General features: G+C 54.1%; 1 protein-coding gene across 1 annotated transcript; it reads right to left on the bottom strand.

The window, feature by feature from the left end:
* Positions 1-1,040: 1,040 nt before the first annotated feature.
* On the bottom strand, positions 1,041-14,677 carry TAFA3 (TAFA chemokine like family member 3). Its single transcript, XM_058039981.1, has 6 exons — positions 14,589-14,677; positions 10,354-10,438; positions 9,986-10,107; positions 4,710-4,859; positions 3,639-3,763; positions 1,041-2,307 (listed from the first exon to the last, which is right to left on the bottom strand). The coding sequence occupies exons 3-6, from the start codon at positions 10,101-10,103 to the stop codon at positions 2,296-2,298; spliced, it is 405 nt and encodes a 134-aa protein (XP_057895964.1). The 5' UTR covers positions 10,104-10,107; positions 10,354-10,438; positions 14,589-14,677; the 3' UTR covers positions 1,041-2,295.
* Between the last annotated feature and the right edge of the window lie 139 nt (positions 14,678-14,816).

Raw genomic sequence — 14,816 nt, 5'->3', positions numbered from 1 at the left:
GAGCAGCAGTGTGGTCACACGGAGAGAGAAGGGATCAGGGTGTCTGCTGGGGACCGTGCAGGTGGCATTGTCCCACTGAGGCGGTGAAGAGACAGGGCACAAAGTCCTTGTCTCAGCCCAGAGATGTTCCCATCACCATCACCCTCCTCCTCGGTTTATTGCTCCTGCTAGGATGTTTGTCTGCTTGGCCAAAGGAAAGCACTGAAAACACAGTGAGTGGAAGAAGGGCAGAGGGCCAGAAGTTGTGGCAGCTGCATCCTTCCCTGGCTGCTCAGGAGTCAGAGGTAACAGCAGCAGTCCTGCAGGCTGCAGTGCTCTCCTTGGAAACGCATTTACCCGCCAGGAGAGGAGCAGCAATTTGCAGTATTTGTGTACTCTGGTGGTGTGATAGCAGCGAGGTCAGCACTCAGCAGACACCAAGGGGCTATTTCCTCACTAAACTGTGGGCTGCAGTAAGTGAAAAATAAGCTTCAAGGGTGCCTATTATGCAGACAATAAAATGTTTTTATACCAATGTAGGTGTCAAGCTCAACACTTCCGCAGAGTGGATCCTTCACATTATGAGCCAGCTATGAAAATGCTCAGCCAAGCAGGGAAGTTCCCATCTACAGCCTGGTGTTTCCTGCTGGAAATAACAGATTCTCCCTCTGCATCCGACAGCCTAGGTTCTCAGAGGGCACAGGACTCCAGCAGGGAACCTTTGAAATCCCAGTCTGGCCTTTGGCAGGGGGAGCATCTTCGGGGGCATGGCGCTGCAGCAGAGGGAGCTGTCACAAAAAGGGGAAGCAACAGGAAAAGAGGAGCTCTCAGCAAAGCATCCTGTAGAAATTAATGCACTTTTCCTTAGGATCACTATGAGCTACTCAGCCTTTGCTGGCCACAACAGGCTTTCAGCTCTCCTCCAAAGCCATCATTGAAAAAGCTGGTTGGGACTGGAATGGCCGGGGCAGAGTGCCCAGTCCCTTCACCTCAGATTCAGCAGCATGAGAAGCACTCCCAGAGACTCCTTTTGGTGATAAGTGAAAAGATCATTTGCAGAGATTAAAATGAATTTATTATTTCACAGTCTGGTATTTACATCACATCTGGAGAGAGTATTACATACCCCATTACAAAAACGTCTCAATAACGAGTCCTGTGGTGGGAGCCAGGGCAGGAGGCAGGTGGCAGCAAAGACAGCAGGGACCCCCTCACTGCCATGGTCCACACCATCTCCAGCCCCTCCTGCGCCAGCACATCCCCTGCAGAGTCCCAGAGCAGGGCTGGGGGTGCTGGTCCCACAGCCCCAGGGTCCCCAGCACCTCTGACACCGGGGGCACAGAGCTCACGTTGTGCCCCACCTTGAGTTGCCACACCACAGGAAATGGTGGGTTCTGGAGAAGGTTGTGAGCTCAGGGCCAGAAGGTAGTACAGTTTTCTTTATTTTCGATTACTACAACAAAATCTAGCTTGGTCAGAGGCCCTTTCTGATGCACCAGACACCCCAGAGCTGCAGACAGACAGGTCGCCTCACACAAATCTGAAATTCAATTGCAAACACAAGCAGAAACTCAGTGCCTGGGATTTGCATGGTGGAAAACACTAAATTTGCAACCTGAATAATGCAATTACTGAGGAAGGAGAAACCAGCAGCATGCACCATGGAGACATCTCACAATCCCTGGGAGCCAACAGACACCCTCTGACTATGCTGCCACATCTGCTGCCTGTGGTCATGGTGGTGGAGCAGGGAAAGGCCAGGCTCTGAGACCAGAGCAGCCCTCAGTGACCCAGGATCAGGCTGGAGCTCAGCAGCTGCTCCTAGGAACCCCAGGGCTAGGAGCCACGTGGGAAAGGGTTTCACATAACCACTGATTTCCCGATTCCAATGCAACCTGGATTCAGCATCTCGGGGGGAAAGGCCTCTCACAGCAATGATTTCAGCTATTCAGACTAAAGCCCACTTTGGGGGCCTGCTGCCTGTCTGTCTCTGCATTGTCAACAGCTCTTACATAGTGGGAGTATTTTATTTAGGAAGGTTAGAAAACGAGCCCATTTCTTGGTTGGTGAAGGTGTCCCCAGGAAAGGAGGAAACCGTGGAGTGACGGGATGCTGGCACTGTGCTGGGACCCTCCTGCAGCCTCCAGGGAAGCTGGGGTGCAGAGGATGCTCTGATCCAGCAGCTGCCACAGTCCTGCTGGCGGGTGCAGCCTGGCAGCCCTGCAGCATCCCCCCTCTGCAGGGCCACGTCCTGCTGCCCACGGGAGCACCAGACCCACGGCAAGGCTGCTCAGCCCGTGCCACGCTGCACGGGGGCTATCGAGTGACCTGTGGAGGAGAGCGGAAATCATACAGTGCATCCAGCTGATTCCCCATCCATGAATTATCAGCAAACAGCCTCAAGAGGTGCAAATAAGATTGGCTCTTTACTTTCATTTAAAGGAGCGGCCATTCCAAATGTCACCTTAAGGATGGTTTGTGATTTTTGTGCTCTGGCTGCAGCTCCCACTGAGGTGTGCCTGCACAGGGGACTGAGATGCAAATCCAGCCCTTTGGCACCATTCCAAAGTCACTAAAGTCATCCAAAGTTACCAGAAGTCCTTTTGAAAACACAGGTCTGTGTTCCCAAACTGCTGCCTCCGTAAGGAGGGGCACAGCACCCAAAAGGAGGTTGGCCGTGGAGGGGTCTGCTGGATGAGGCAGGAGAGCAGAAGCTCCCAAGTCCTGCTCCCATTCCAGATGGGAATGGTCCCAGCGAGAATTCAAGACAGCAAAGCCAGAGCAGAGGCTTGGTGCTAAGTCAGTTGCTGGGGGAAACCAACCAAACAACACTGAGAGGGGAAAAAGACAACCAGCTCAATGTAATGCTGTAGGTACTGGTCAGTGATGGATGCTCAGGGCTGGAGGAACCTTTTTGGGTGTCCATAAAAACACTTCAGCATGAAAGTGCTTTCTGTGCACAAAAATAATAGCAGCAATGAAAAAAATCCTGACATTGCTTACTGCGATAATTTTGTGGTGGGGGATGTGGGGAGAGGAAAACGAAAGCATGAGGAATAATTACACTCAACAGTATGAACAATTATTACAAAATTATGCAACTGATTTACCATGGCATATATGTAATTACTAATGAGTTTGATAAAATTTTAATTACACCTTGTTCTTTGGGGTATTCAGCAAGCCATGAAAATAATAATCGTGTAGGGCTCTGTCACAAATGATTGCCTCAGACAGGGAACAGGGACAGATTCAGGGCTGTGCCACTGGGTTGGGAAGGGCAACCCGTGGCCCCGGAGCAGTGGGAAGTGCTGGGGAGCAACCTGGACACCCTGGGAGCCCTGGGATGTTACACAGACACACCTGGGGTGTCTGCTCAGGGGCTGAGCCATCCAACACCAATCCTTCCAGCAAGAATGATCAATTGGAAAAGCTCTGCGATGCACGCAGGGTTGTGGCATGCCTGCCAGCCCCTCCAGCACCAGTGACAAGTGCACAGCCCAGACCCTCTGCTCTGCTCCTTATCAGTGTGTGTGCCCTGAAGGAGCTGGAGCTCTCTCCTTCCCCCAGAGCTGTGGGTGCTCTCCTGGGTGTTGCTTGCTTGCCCCAGGCTGAGGAAGGCACACCTGGGTACCCCCCAGCACCTGCCAGGGACGTACCTTGGTCGTCTTCACTTTGTTGCCACTGCTGCAGCTCCATCCCGAGAGGTCAGGCAGCACTTTGCATTCCTCCCCGTGCAGACACGGCTCCATCTGGCACCACCACTTCTGCAGCACGATGGAGGCTGGGGAGAGGAGGGGATCAGCAGCCAGGCTGCAGCACAGGGCATGGAGGACCAGCTCTGCCCACCTTCGGGTGACACCAGCCCCTCTCTCCAGCACAGCTCACATTGAGGAGCCCTGGACCAGGGGCTGCTCCTCACCTGCCTGGCCTCACCTGGCCCAGCTGCTCCACCTGCCTCCAGAACACCCTGTGTTCTCTCACTACCCAAGGAAAAAAAAGCCCAGTGTCCTCACTCCCAGGGAGAGCAGTGCTGTTCAAGAACCTGTTTCAGGCTCCACTTACGGAGCAAAGGGATTGTCTCCTACCACTCTGCTCTACTAGGGTCTTGTGATTCATGGCTCCAGTCTGGGCAACCAGAGTGGGCTCTCTCATATTTGGGAACAATATGACCTGAGCAGCTGGGGACAACAAGAGCCTTACCTAACAATTTATTCTGGCATTACTAGGTGTTGCACGGAACTGCAGTCACAGGCCACTGGTTGTCAAGCAAATCAATACCATGCTGGCAGGGGCTGGTGATGGCTCTTTGGTCGTAGCACATAATGGCATTCAATAAAACATACAGGTTGTATGCCTGGTGCTCCTCACAGGCAAAGGTGTTGCATGGCTGGAATCATATCCCTGCTTCCAGCTGTGGCAGCAGGGTGAGGAGACGTGCAGGGATCCGTGCTGCAGACCTGACCCCAGCACAGTGATGCTGGAACCCCCCTAACTCCCCCACAGCACATAGCCCAGGGCTGCACAGAGTGGAGTATCACAGCCACACCAGCTCAGTGAGTGCCCAGTGAGAAAGTGCCCCAAAATGTGCCCCTTCCCCATTGCTCTGCTGCAGGATCCCAGGGCAGGTCTCCTCTGCTAATGCCAGGGACACGGAGACCCCGCACCTGTTTAACCCATGAAGATGAGGTCAGGGATTGAAAAGGAAGGGTTGCACCGTGGGTACTCACCGTCCACGCAGGAGGGAGCTGCCCGTGTTGTCCCTGCCACCTGCCCTGGGAAGCAGGAGCACTTCACCGTCTGGGAGCGCTCCTCGATCTTGTTCTTGTTGCAGCACCGGTGAGCTGCAATCACCTCGCACGTGCCGGGCTCCACGTGCACTGCAGGAGAAACAGCCCCGTGAGAGCAGAGAGCTCAGGCCATCCCCTGCCCGCTGCCCTGGGCAGCACTCAGAGAGTTAAGAGAGCTCAGAGAGCTCAAAGAGCTCAGGCCATCCCCTGCCCACTGCCCTGGGCAGCACTCAGAGACCCCAGAGAGCTCAGGCCATCCCCTGCCCGCTGCCCTGGGCAGCACTGCTGCTGTGAGCTGTGACCAAGGCACAGGAGAGCCCGGTATGTGCAGCGGTGTCCCAGCTCTGGAATCACCTCTGGGGCTGCTGGTGAGTACAGCTGGCGTCTGGGCACAGCATCTTCCCAGTCCTCGGGTAAGGAAAAGTGCTGGTACCTGCTCCACACCTCTCGTATCTCAGCTCTTGCTCCTAATAGCCCTCACACCCATGGTACCCTCCAAAATGCATCCCCTTTTGCCACGACCAAGCCAAGAGCTTTATTGAAACTAACGAGCACATTAGCTAATTGCAGCTGATAATGAGATGCACTTTGCTACAAGAGGGGATGGTGCACTGTGCTGCTTTTGGCTTCAAGCACAGCACCATCCCTTCCGACCACAGCTACAGTCAGTGCCTCCACCTTGCCATCACCCACCCTCTCCCTGGAGGAGGATCAGGTTTCCACCCTGCAGTGGCAGAGAAATGTCATGGTGTTCATCAGCAATTCAAGCTGCTCTGCTGCTCCCCCTCCCAGTGCCATTAAAATATTAAGGAAAATAGAAAACTACCGTGTTGGCTGATCACCTCTGGGATCAGAGTTTAGAGCTGGTCAGCATCTCAAATCAGCGCTCCAGCTGGGTAATGGCCCACACAAGCACAATACAAATCAGCCAAAAAGGGCTGACAGACTTCATTCCCACGACCCCAGAGATGCCTGCAGGTCCTGCTTAATGAGCACTGGGGCAGCAGTGCAGAGCCACACGTGGGCACGTCCTGGGTCCTGTGGGTCACTGGGGACACTGGGGTCACTTTTGTTCCCTAGCAAACAGGAGCCAGGCTGGGTAGAGGACAGGGAAGCTGCATTCCTGCAGTGTGGCATCCCAAAATGTATGCAGGTAAGCAGGCATCAGGGCATTCCTGGTTGCTCCATGCCCTCGGCTCAGGACACTTCCCACCGCACACGGGCAGGACGGGCTGCACAATCACCATGACTCTAATTTACTCCATTTAGTGCTATTTCATGGTCATTTTCTTTTAATGAACCCTTACTTTCATTTCTGTCCATAATAATTACACCATTATTATATGGAATATTTTGTAATAATATCTCTGGCCACAAATTTTATCTTCTCTTTGAAATGCCATAGTAATTCAGCTTTAATAATAAATTCTATTCTTTTTGTATACAGAAATGGTAGACTTCGGTGAAAGTGAAAAGGAAAGCAATTCTTTGCAGAACAAACATGACTGTTTTGCCCTTTCCTTATGGTTCACGAGATTTTTCAAGTAATTTGAGGAGGAAGTAGAGATCCTTGGCCTGGGCTGCCTATGAGCCCCCATTCCTCTCACACTGTGGTCCAGGACCACAAGGAGTCACTCTTCCACCCCGTGCACCTCACCAGGGAATTTTACACCCTCAAGTCTCTGTTCACACACAGTTATGGTTTTGACTCATTTTCAGAAAAGCTTCATTAGCAGAGCTCCTCCCGGGAGGGCTGCCCAGGCAACCCCTCTGCTCCCTTGCAGTCCTGCTCTCCGGCTGCTCATTTCCAGCTAATTTTAAAAGGTTCAGCCAAGGGAGAGCCAGGCAGAACTGAGAAATCGGTCATTACAACCATGCAATAGCAGTTCGCTAACGTGTCAAAGCCCTTTTAATTTGCTCAGAAAGGTGCAGCTCAGAGATAAAGAGAAATTTGACTCCCTCTGCCTTATGGCAGCCAGCTGAGTGTGGGGCATTGCAGTGCCCAGAGTCCTTGCCCAGGCAGAGCTGCCTGTGTGGGGCAGGTACCCCATTGCCCTGGCACAGCCCCATTGGGGCACACACAGCCCCTGGCACAGCCCCTGGCACAGCCCCACAGCCCCCTTGGGGCACACACAGCCCCACAGCCCCTGGCACAGCCCCATTGCCCTGGCACAGCCCCTGGCACAGCCCCACAGCCCCTGGCACAGCCCCACAGCCCCCTTGGGGCACACACAGCCCCACAGCAAGGGCCCTACCGATGGCAGAGCTGAAGAAGCAGCACGCAGCATCAGGACTCATCCTGCTCTCAGGGATTTGCCTGAAGGTCTTAGAACTGTAGAATCAGAGCCTGGCTAGGGTTGGAAAGGACCTTAACAATCATCTTATTCCACGCCCTGCCACGGGCAGAGATGCCTTCCACCAGGCTAGGTTACTGCATGGCCCATCCTGCCCAGCCTTGAACACTTCCAGGACTGGGTTCAAGGGCAGTCTGAGCCAGGGCCTCACCACCCTCACAGGGAAGAATTTCTTCTGAATGTCTGACCAAAACCTGTCTCCTTCCAGTTTAAACCATTCCCCATTGCATTTTCTTCTGACAATCTGGCACCCTGCCCTGCCCTAGGACACGATGCCATTGGAAATTTGCCCCCTCCAGGTGCCAGCCCTGGCAGCAGGACACTGCATCTCCTCCCCAGGCCATGCATTTGAGCCCATGGGAGCCAGGTAGGGGCCATCCCAGCTGCCAAAATGCACCTCAGCTCCTACACACCAGATTCACCTGTTTTCCCAGCCCTGCCACTCGGGGTTTTCATGTCCCATGCCTGGGAAGAGAGAGCAGAGAGGCTGAGCCCACGTGCAGCGTGAGCAGCGGGCCCCAGAGCTCCTGCAGCTGCTTCTCCTTTTGCTGAGCAGCAGGAAACTTGGAACAAAATGCGTATCAGATGGATGGGGTGTTTAACACCGACAGCAGGAAACCTCCCGAGAGCCTGGGATAACTTCCAGAGCTTCTGGCATGCCTCTCCCTCCCATTTAACTGGCATTTCCCCACTGGAACCCGTTTTTAAAAGACACAGCTTATCTCATGGAACCATGAAGAATTGTAAGAGCAAACAGCTTTTGAATCCTGCATGCAAAAATAAAATGAAAATGCTGTCCTACTCTGATTGACCTTTAAATGAGCAGCAGAACATGGGGTTTTTATGGCATAACCCGAAATGACACATTTTGAGTATCTCAGGGAGCGTGGGCACAACCCCACATGTTCAGTGTAAAATACTGCTTGCTGGTGGAGAGCTACAAAATGAAGAGAAGTTGGATGCATGTAAGTGTCAGGCAATGCCAAGAGAACCTCATTTCCCAAAAGAAAAAAATCCCAGCTGACTTAAATGCTTTTTTCCTTCTGCTTCAGGTTGAGTGATGAGCACAAAGGCAAAGACAGCCCTTTGATTATCAGCTTTAGAAGGTGCTGGGGCCACCTTTGTGGGAGTTGGATCCAGACATTCCAGCCTTGCTCATCATGAAGCCTCACCATGTTACACAGGGGATTAAACTGCTGGTGAATCATTCTTCACCAAGGAGTCTCTTATTCTGTTCCCAAATGACGTGCCTGATTCATGTGGCCCCTTAAATCCAACCACACTCTGCAGGAAGCAGCACTTTGCCTGGACAAAGCAGCATCTCCATGCGCTGGGTGGGCACAAGGCATCTCGGGCACTTGGTATGATTTGTGTGCAGGGCCAGGAGTTGGACTTAATGATTCTTCCAACTTGAGATATTCTGTAATTCTATTATCAGACCTGGTTGTCACAGTCAGACGTGTCCCTGGAGAGCAAACAAAGGGTTTGCATGTGGACTCTCTCTTCAAGAAATTTTTAAGTTTGAGGTCGCAATTCCTCTGCTACTGATAATTTTTGGGTGGTTTTATGTGTGAATAAACACAATTCAAAGAAGCAGCTCCCTACAAAGTAATACCATGGAGGAGCAGGGCTCTCTGGCACTGGGATTGGGCAGGTTGAGTGAGCATTTAAGCTGCCAGCAGTGCCCATATCCCTGGTAGACTTGATTCAGTGCCAAAAAAGTCATCCCAGAAAAAAAGTGAAGAGTTTTCTCCCAGTTAGAATCACAGAATAGTTTAGGTTGGAAAGAAGCATAAAGCTCATCTTGCTCCACTGCCTGCCACTACCAGAGCCACCTTCCACTAGCCCAGGCTGCTCAGAGCCCTGTCCAGCCTGACCTTGGACACTCCCAAGCATGGGGTATCCAGGGTTAGGAGGAGGGAAGGGCAGGTAGCTGCTGCCTGACTGGGTGAGGGAGGCACTCTGGAAGATGTGTTTTGGTTTTAAGCAATGCGGGTGGGGATTACAGGATTAGAACTGCTTTAACTGTCAGGCAAAAATGACAGAAATAGGACAGGGTTAGGTGTGGGGTCAATCAAGAGCGTGAATGGTTTCAAATTAACCCCTAGATGCCCTTTCCAAGCAGAGGCATAGGAAGCAGACAGCAGGTGCCCTGGGATCTGAGTGTTTGCCTGTGCTGCCAGGTGCACAGCCCCACCAGTAACACCAGTAACACCAGCATCCACCCCCTCATACGTCCTCCCACTGTGCTCCAAGGAGCCTGTACAGATGTACATATGGATCATTATACGTGTCTCAGATTTTGCTACAGACATGAAGAAATTCCTTCTTTAACTCCTTAGGCCATCCCAGCTCACCAAGCCACTGGTTTTAAATGCCCCATCATGAGTATTCACAACTTCTATCTCCAAGCAGCAGCTGCTATGGCTGCATGTTCCCACCCATCTTGAAGGAGCAGTCTCGGCAGATTCCTGCACATGTGGACACTCCAAACGCCAATCCAGCAGCTGTCACAGTGGCACTGTGTTGTGCCTCTTGGTGTCCGTTTGCTGGATGCTGCCCCACACATTTGGCATGCTCATTCTTGCTGCCCAGACCCCAGGAAAAGGGATGGACTCTGAGCCCCTTGAGGCTGTCAGCATTTGGTCCCCAGGGATGCCCACCTGCTCCAGGTGTGCCCCACAGCCTGGAACTCCTCCTCCCCCGGCAAGAAATGTGAGACAGAACTTCACCATGCAGCTCATCCCCACGTAACCCCCACCTCAGGCATCCCATGAAGACCCCAAGGTACTGCCATTGTCATGGGGACCCAGATGACTGCACAAGCATGTGACACGTGCAGCAAGGGTCTTGCTCCCCTACCTGAATGGCTTCTGTGCTGGTGCGTGGAGGCCAGCGTCAGTCGTCCCCACAGCGTGGTGAGGCAGAGGCTGAGCACGAAAACCCATTTGCTCAGGCTCTGTATATCTCTCTCACTCATTCTACTGAAAACAAGAAGAGATATGTGGAGGAAAAGGGACTGAGGAGGGCTGGGAGGTACAGATCCACTCACCGGTACGACTCCTGAACGTTGTGAGCACTGGGGTGTCTGGCTGTGGGGACATGGCCCTGGGAGATGAAGGGATTCACCCACCACCCTCAGATGACCTCAGACTTCATCAGCAGCATAGGCCATCTCAGCAGGACAGAAAGGGATCCCACCAGCAGTAGTACAGGTGAGTGATGGTTACCTTTTACTGGTGATTCACGGTCACATCTGTGCATCTGCCAACCTCAGGTGGGTCAGGTCTTTGCAAGGAGCAGACATCAGCACATCTGAAAGGAGAAAGAAGGACCTGGGCAGTGATACCTGCCATCAGCATGAGCCACTGTGTCCCTGGGAGTGGCTGAGGACACCTGGGAATTTCACCAGCCCCACTTCAGGACACACACTCTCAGGTGCATGAGCACGTGTCCATCGCACCACTGAAACTTCTCCAGGGGCTCAGCCCATAACCCTGCTCACCCCTTTAAACAGCAGGGCCTGCAGAGCTGCTCCTGATTTTTACTGCTGAGAGCACAAAATCAGGTCCTTTATAGTAGGTCGTTGAAGCAGATGACAAACACTAAATGCACAGGCAGTGTGTGTGGGAAGAGCCAGAGCAGATCAGCAGCGAGTCATTTCAGGTTCTGCCTTGTCTGTGAGTGGGTACGTGCTGTGACTGTCCTTGTGTCGCTGAGGTCCCTTGCAGTGATGCCCAAGGCTTGGCACTTGTAAAGCACTTGCTGACAAACAGGAGGATGGGCTGATCCCGTTGGATGTCCTGGGGCCAGCACCCACAGGAGGCAGGAATTGCTGCAGGAATTGCAGCAGACTGCCAGTGGGATACACAGAGCCCACGGCAGCGCCAGGACCTGCAGTCTGGTCTCCCATGCATCACCTTCCTCTGGGGCTGCTCCTCCTGCCAGCACAGACACCAAATTCATGCAACCACACACTCAAAACTGCATCAGCTACCCCTGGACGCACTGAGAATCTCTCTTGGCACCACACTGGCACCACTCCTACTCCATGCAGCGCATGCTGGGAAGAAGCCAAGTCTTACACCATCTGAAGCCCCTAGAGAAAAATGTAAATCCCAAAGGTTTTGTATTTTACTGCTGGGTTCTTTAAATGTGTTCTCTTCACTATTTACAGCCGTTCAGATGGGAACAGCTCTGGCACTTTGCAGGCAGCAGCACCAACAGCCATGTCACTGCTTGGCAGCTGCCAGGTGGCATGGTGACCTCCCAGCCTCCATTATCACCTGCTGGGGTCTCACCAGGTCCAGAAAACAACTATGTCCCCCATAAAATATTAGTGCTGGATCACAACTTACTAACAAGACACCACAAAGACAAGTGGCGATGACACTGAGGCTGGGCAGTGCTGCCAGGACCAGCAGCAGGTGCCAGGGGTGCCCCTGCCCTGTGCCAACCTTGCACCCACAGTCCCCTCCATGGGCAGTGCACTGGACAAACCCACACCCCTCAGAGAAGAAATCTTCAATTTTCAACCATGTTTGAAATTTCTATCTGCTCCGGACCATGAGACAGTGAAACCACAGACTCCTCTAATGAAGAGGTGATGCTTCTTCACACACAATATGCTGACATTTTTAATCAAAATGAAGTGATTTGAAGTGGTAAAAAGGACATTTCTTGTTTGGAAGCATTTTAAAATGAATTTTCCTGTTTTAAACTGGCATTTCAAAATGAAAAATGCTTCATTCCGAATTGGTGATTTAAAGTGATATTTTGCACTTTGATTCTCCCATCTGGGAAACAAAAATCAGAAAATGTCATCAAAAGTGTTGACATTTGCACAGGAAGAAACCAAAGGTAGATTGACAAAACCACATATTTTATGCTAAAAAGATAATTTAGAGGTAAGGAAATGCTTATAATTAATGCTGTGGGATGGTCAGCTGGGCCAGGAACAGATTGAAGAGTGTCTGGCAGCATCCCACGTGCTGTCCTGACTCCATCCCTGCCCACTGCTCCAGCCCCTCCATTGCCAGGAAGAATCCAGTGTGGCTCAATGTGCAAGAAAACCATTGCTCCTCGAGGTGATGTGGTGGGACTCTAGACTCCTGTAAACCCATATTTAGGTGATCTCTGATGTTCTGGCACAATATGCTCTGCATGAGGCTTCTCAGAGGGGGATCATACAACAGCTGGTGCTGCTGGAGTCCCTTTAGAGACGTGACAGCCCACTGTGTAAATACGGATGTCAGCTCAAAGCATGCACTGTTTGCTCAATGACAAAGCAAACAGCTCTCTCAGAGCTGCTCAGTCCTTCACCTGAACCCAGAGGCAGTGAGTGCCACAGCACTGCGCCCAGCAGGGAGTGGGGCACGTGCCCCACACCTGGGGCCACCCTGCCCAGCCACGCTGTACACAGCAGGAGCTGTGTCCCAGCTGTCTTGGCCCATGACGGGGCACAGCTGGCAGCCCAGATGTGAGGACAGCAGACACAATGCTGCTGCAATTTTTGCAACAGCGAGTCCCCAGAGCCAACACACCTCCCATGCACCTTCCAGCAGAGCAGCCAGGTCCCCATCAGGAGACCCTGGTTTCCTGGCTGCTGCTGCTGCAGCTCCTGCAGCTCCTGCTCCATGCAGGGAGCACAGCCCAGTGCCCGGGCACCAGGCCTGAGCCCCACAGCACACACCAGAGTCCTTCTGGGGGAGCCCATCCCCAGCTCATGCCCATGGGACCCTCCAGGCCATGTGAGTTTCCAGGAGACATTCCTAAACCTCTCAGCTGGACCAAAACCCAAGCACTCCACTGGCCACTCCATCCCACAGGGGACAGCCCCACATTCCCAGTGCAAAGTATATTTAGCTCAGAAAGGCTGAGCTGTTTGCTATAGCCAAGGAAGCATAAATAAATTACAGTGTTATCAATAATGCAATCCACACTGTCCATGCCACACTCCGCAGGGAAACCACTGAGCTGAGCAGGAGCCACGCTGGGGGCCAGGAGAGCACAAGGGGAGCAGGAGGACATGGTGCATCCCAGCGCTCCATGCTGGCACAGGCACTCAGAGCTCCCACTCATGCCCAAACTCCCATTAGAAAACACAGCTCCACAGAAATTGCTGTTTTGACAGTTATCAACCTCCAGTGTCGTGAGATTACAAGTACAAATGTTTGGTCTGACTTGAGATTTTTCAGCCTGGAATGTCAGTGAAATGAAGAGTGGTGCTCTGGCATGTCAAAACATTTAATTTTGATTGAAGATCTTGGTATTCTCCATTCTGTTATGCGCTGTTTGGAATTTTGTGGATTTTTTTCACTAACATTTTTTAGCTGCTTTTGCCTTTTGGGTCTGAGCTGGGACCTGAAAGAACTGTCAAATTCCCCAGTCTCTCGGACTGTCAATCTCAGTTGCAACCAGAGTATCAGGAGTTGATGGTTCCTCTGTGAGGGCCCACGTCCCTCCCTGTAGGCACATGTGGGCATGGGCCATCATCCACATGGGAGCTTCATCGAGGTTCTCCAGCACAGACACACCACAGGAACAGCTCCCTGCTGCCCTCGCAGACAACGACCACTCTGCCTGTCACAGGAGCTACGGACGTTCGGACGTTTTCCTCCTCCTCCGTTAAAGCCCCATGTGGAACCGTGCCCCTCCAGCCAGGGTCCAGTGCCCCACGGTGCTAATGAGGCGAATGAGCAGCCCCCCAAGCCCTCTGCAGCAAAAGGGATGGCTGATGAGCAGGAGGAGGAGATCGCTGCTTCCCTGCCTTGGCACCCACAGCATGGACAAACTCACGACTCCAGAATGGGACTGGCGCAGCTCATGCTCTCCTGCGAGCCCCTGAGCCTCTGCTCGTGGCGGTGGGGCCATCTGACCCATCCTGTGCCCCTCGAGGCACCCCACGAGGCAGCTGGCTCTCGGTGCCGCTGCCCTTCCAGAGCAACGGAGCATCCTTGGCCGCAGGATCTGGGATCTCTCCGGCAGCGCTGTGCCTCCCAGAAAGGGGGGTAGCTTCACAGCTCTGGCAAAACAGCATCCGTGACGAGCCCACTCCCCTAGCTGGGGCCGGACCGGGCCCCGCCGGCTCCGAATCCCCCTCAGCCCGCAGGGGCCGCGGCCGCCGCTGCTGTCGGAACCACCGGTAACGGGGCGCAGGGCAGAACCGGCCCCGTTAAACTCGCTGCAGGGCCCTCCCGAGCCCCGCTCCGGCCCCGGGGAGCCCCGGCGGGGGACCGGGACACGCGGGGACCGGGCGGCGACGCACGGCGGCCGGGCGGAGCCGGGAGCGCCGGACCCCACGGCGGAGCCCTGGACCGGCATCCCGGTGCCAGCGGCACGCCGATCCCGGCGGCTCCCCGGCCCCGGCGGGACTCAGCGTCCCCTCGGAGCGGCGCTCGGCACCGCGGCGGGAGCGGCCCCGGGGCCGCCGTCTCGTTCCCCCCGCCAAACTTTCCGCACGTACCTGCCGGTGGCCTCGGGGCGGGCGGGGGCCGACGCTGCCCATGGCCGGGGGCCGCTCCGCTCCGCTCCGCTCCGCCGGGTCAGCGCCGCCTCCGCGGGCCGCAGCCGCCGGGGGCCGCGGGCATCGCCGGGCGGCTGCGGCGGCGGCGGCGCGGGGCTGGGCGGGGGCGGCGGGCGCGGAGCCGAGCGGAGCCCGGCGGAGCCGGTGCCGGCGGGAAGGGGCGCAGCG

This window comes from Melospiza georgiana, chromosome 23 (assembly GCF_028018845.1).
Source record: "Melospiza georgiana isolate bMelGeo1 chromosome 23, bMelGeo1.pri, whole genome shotgun sequence".
In the NCBI taxonomy this organism is placed as follows: Eukaryota; Metazoa; Chordata; class Aves; order Passeriformes; family Passerellidae; genus Melospiza; species Melospiza georgiana.
This window is presented reverse-complemented; position numbering and strand designations above follow the sequence as displayed.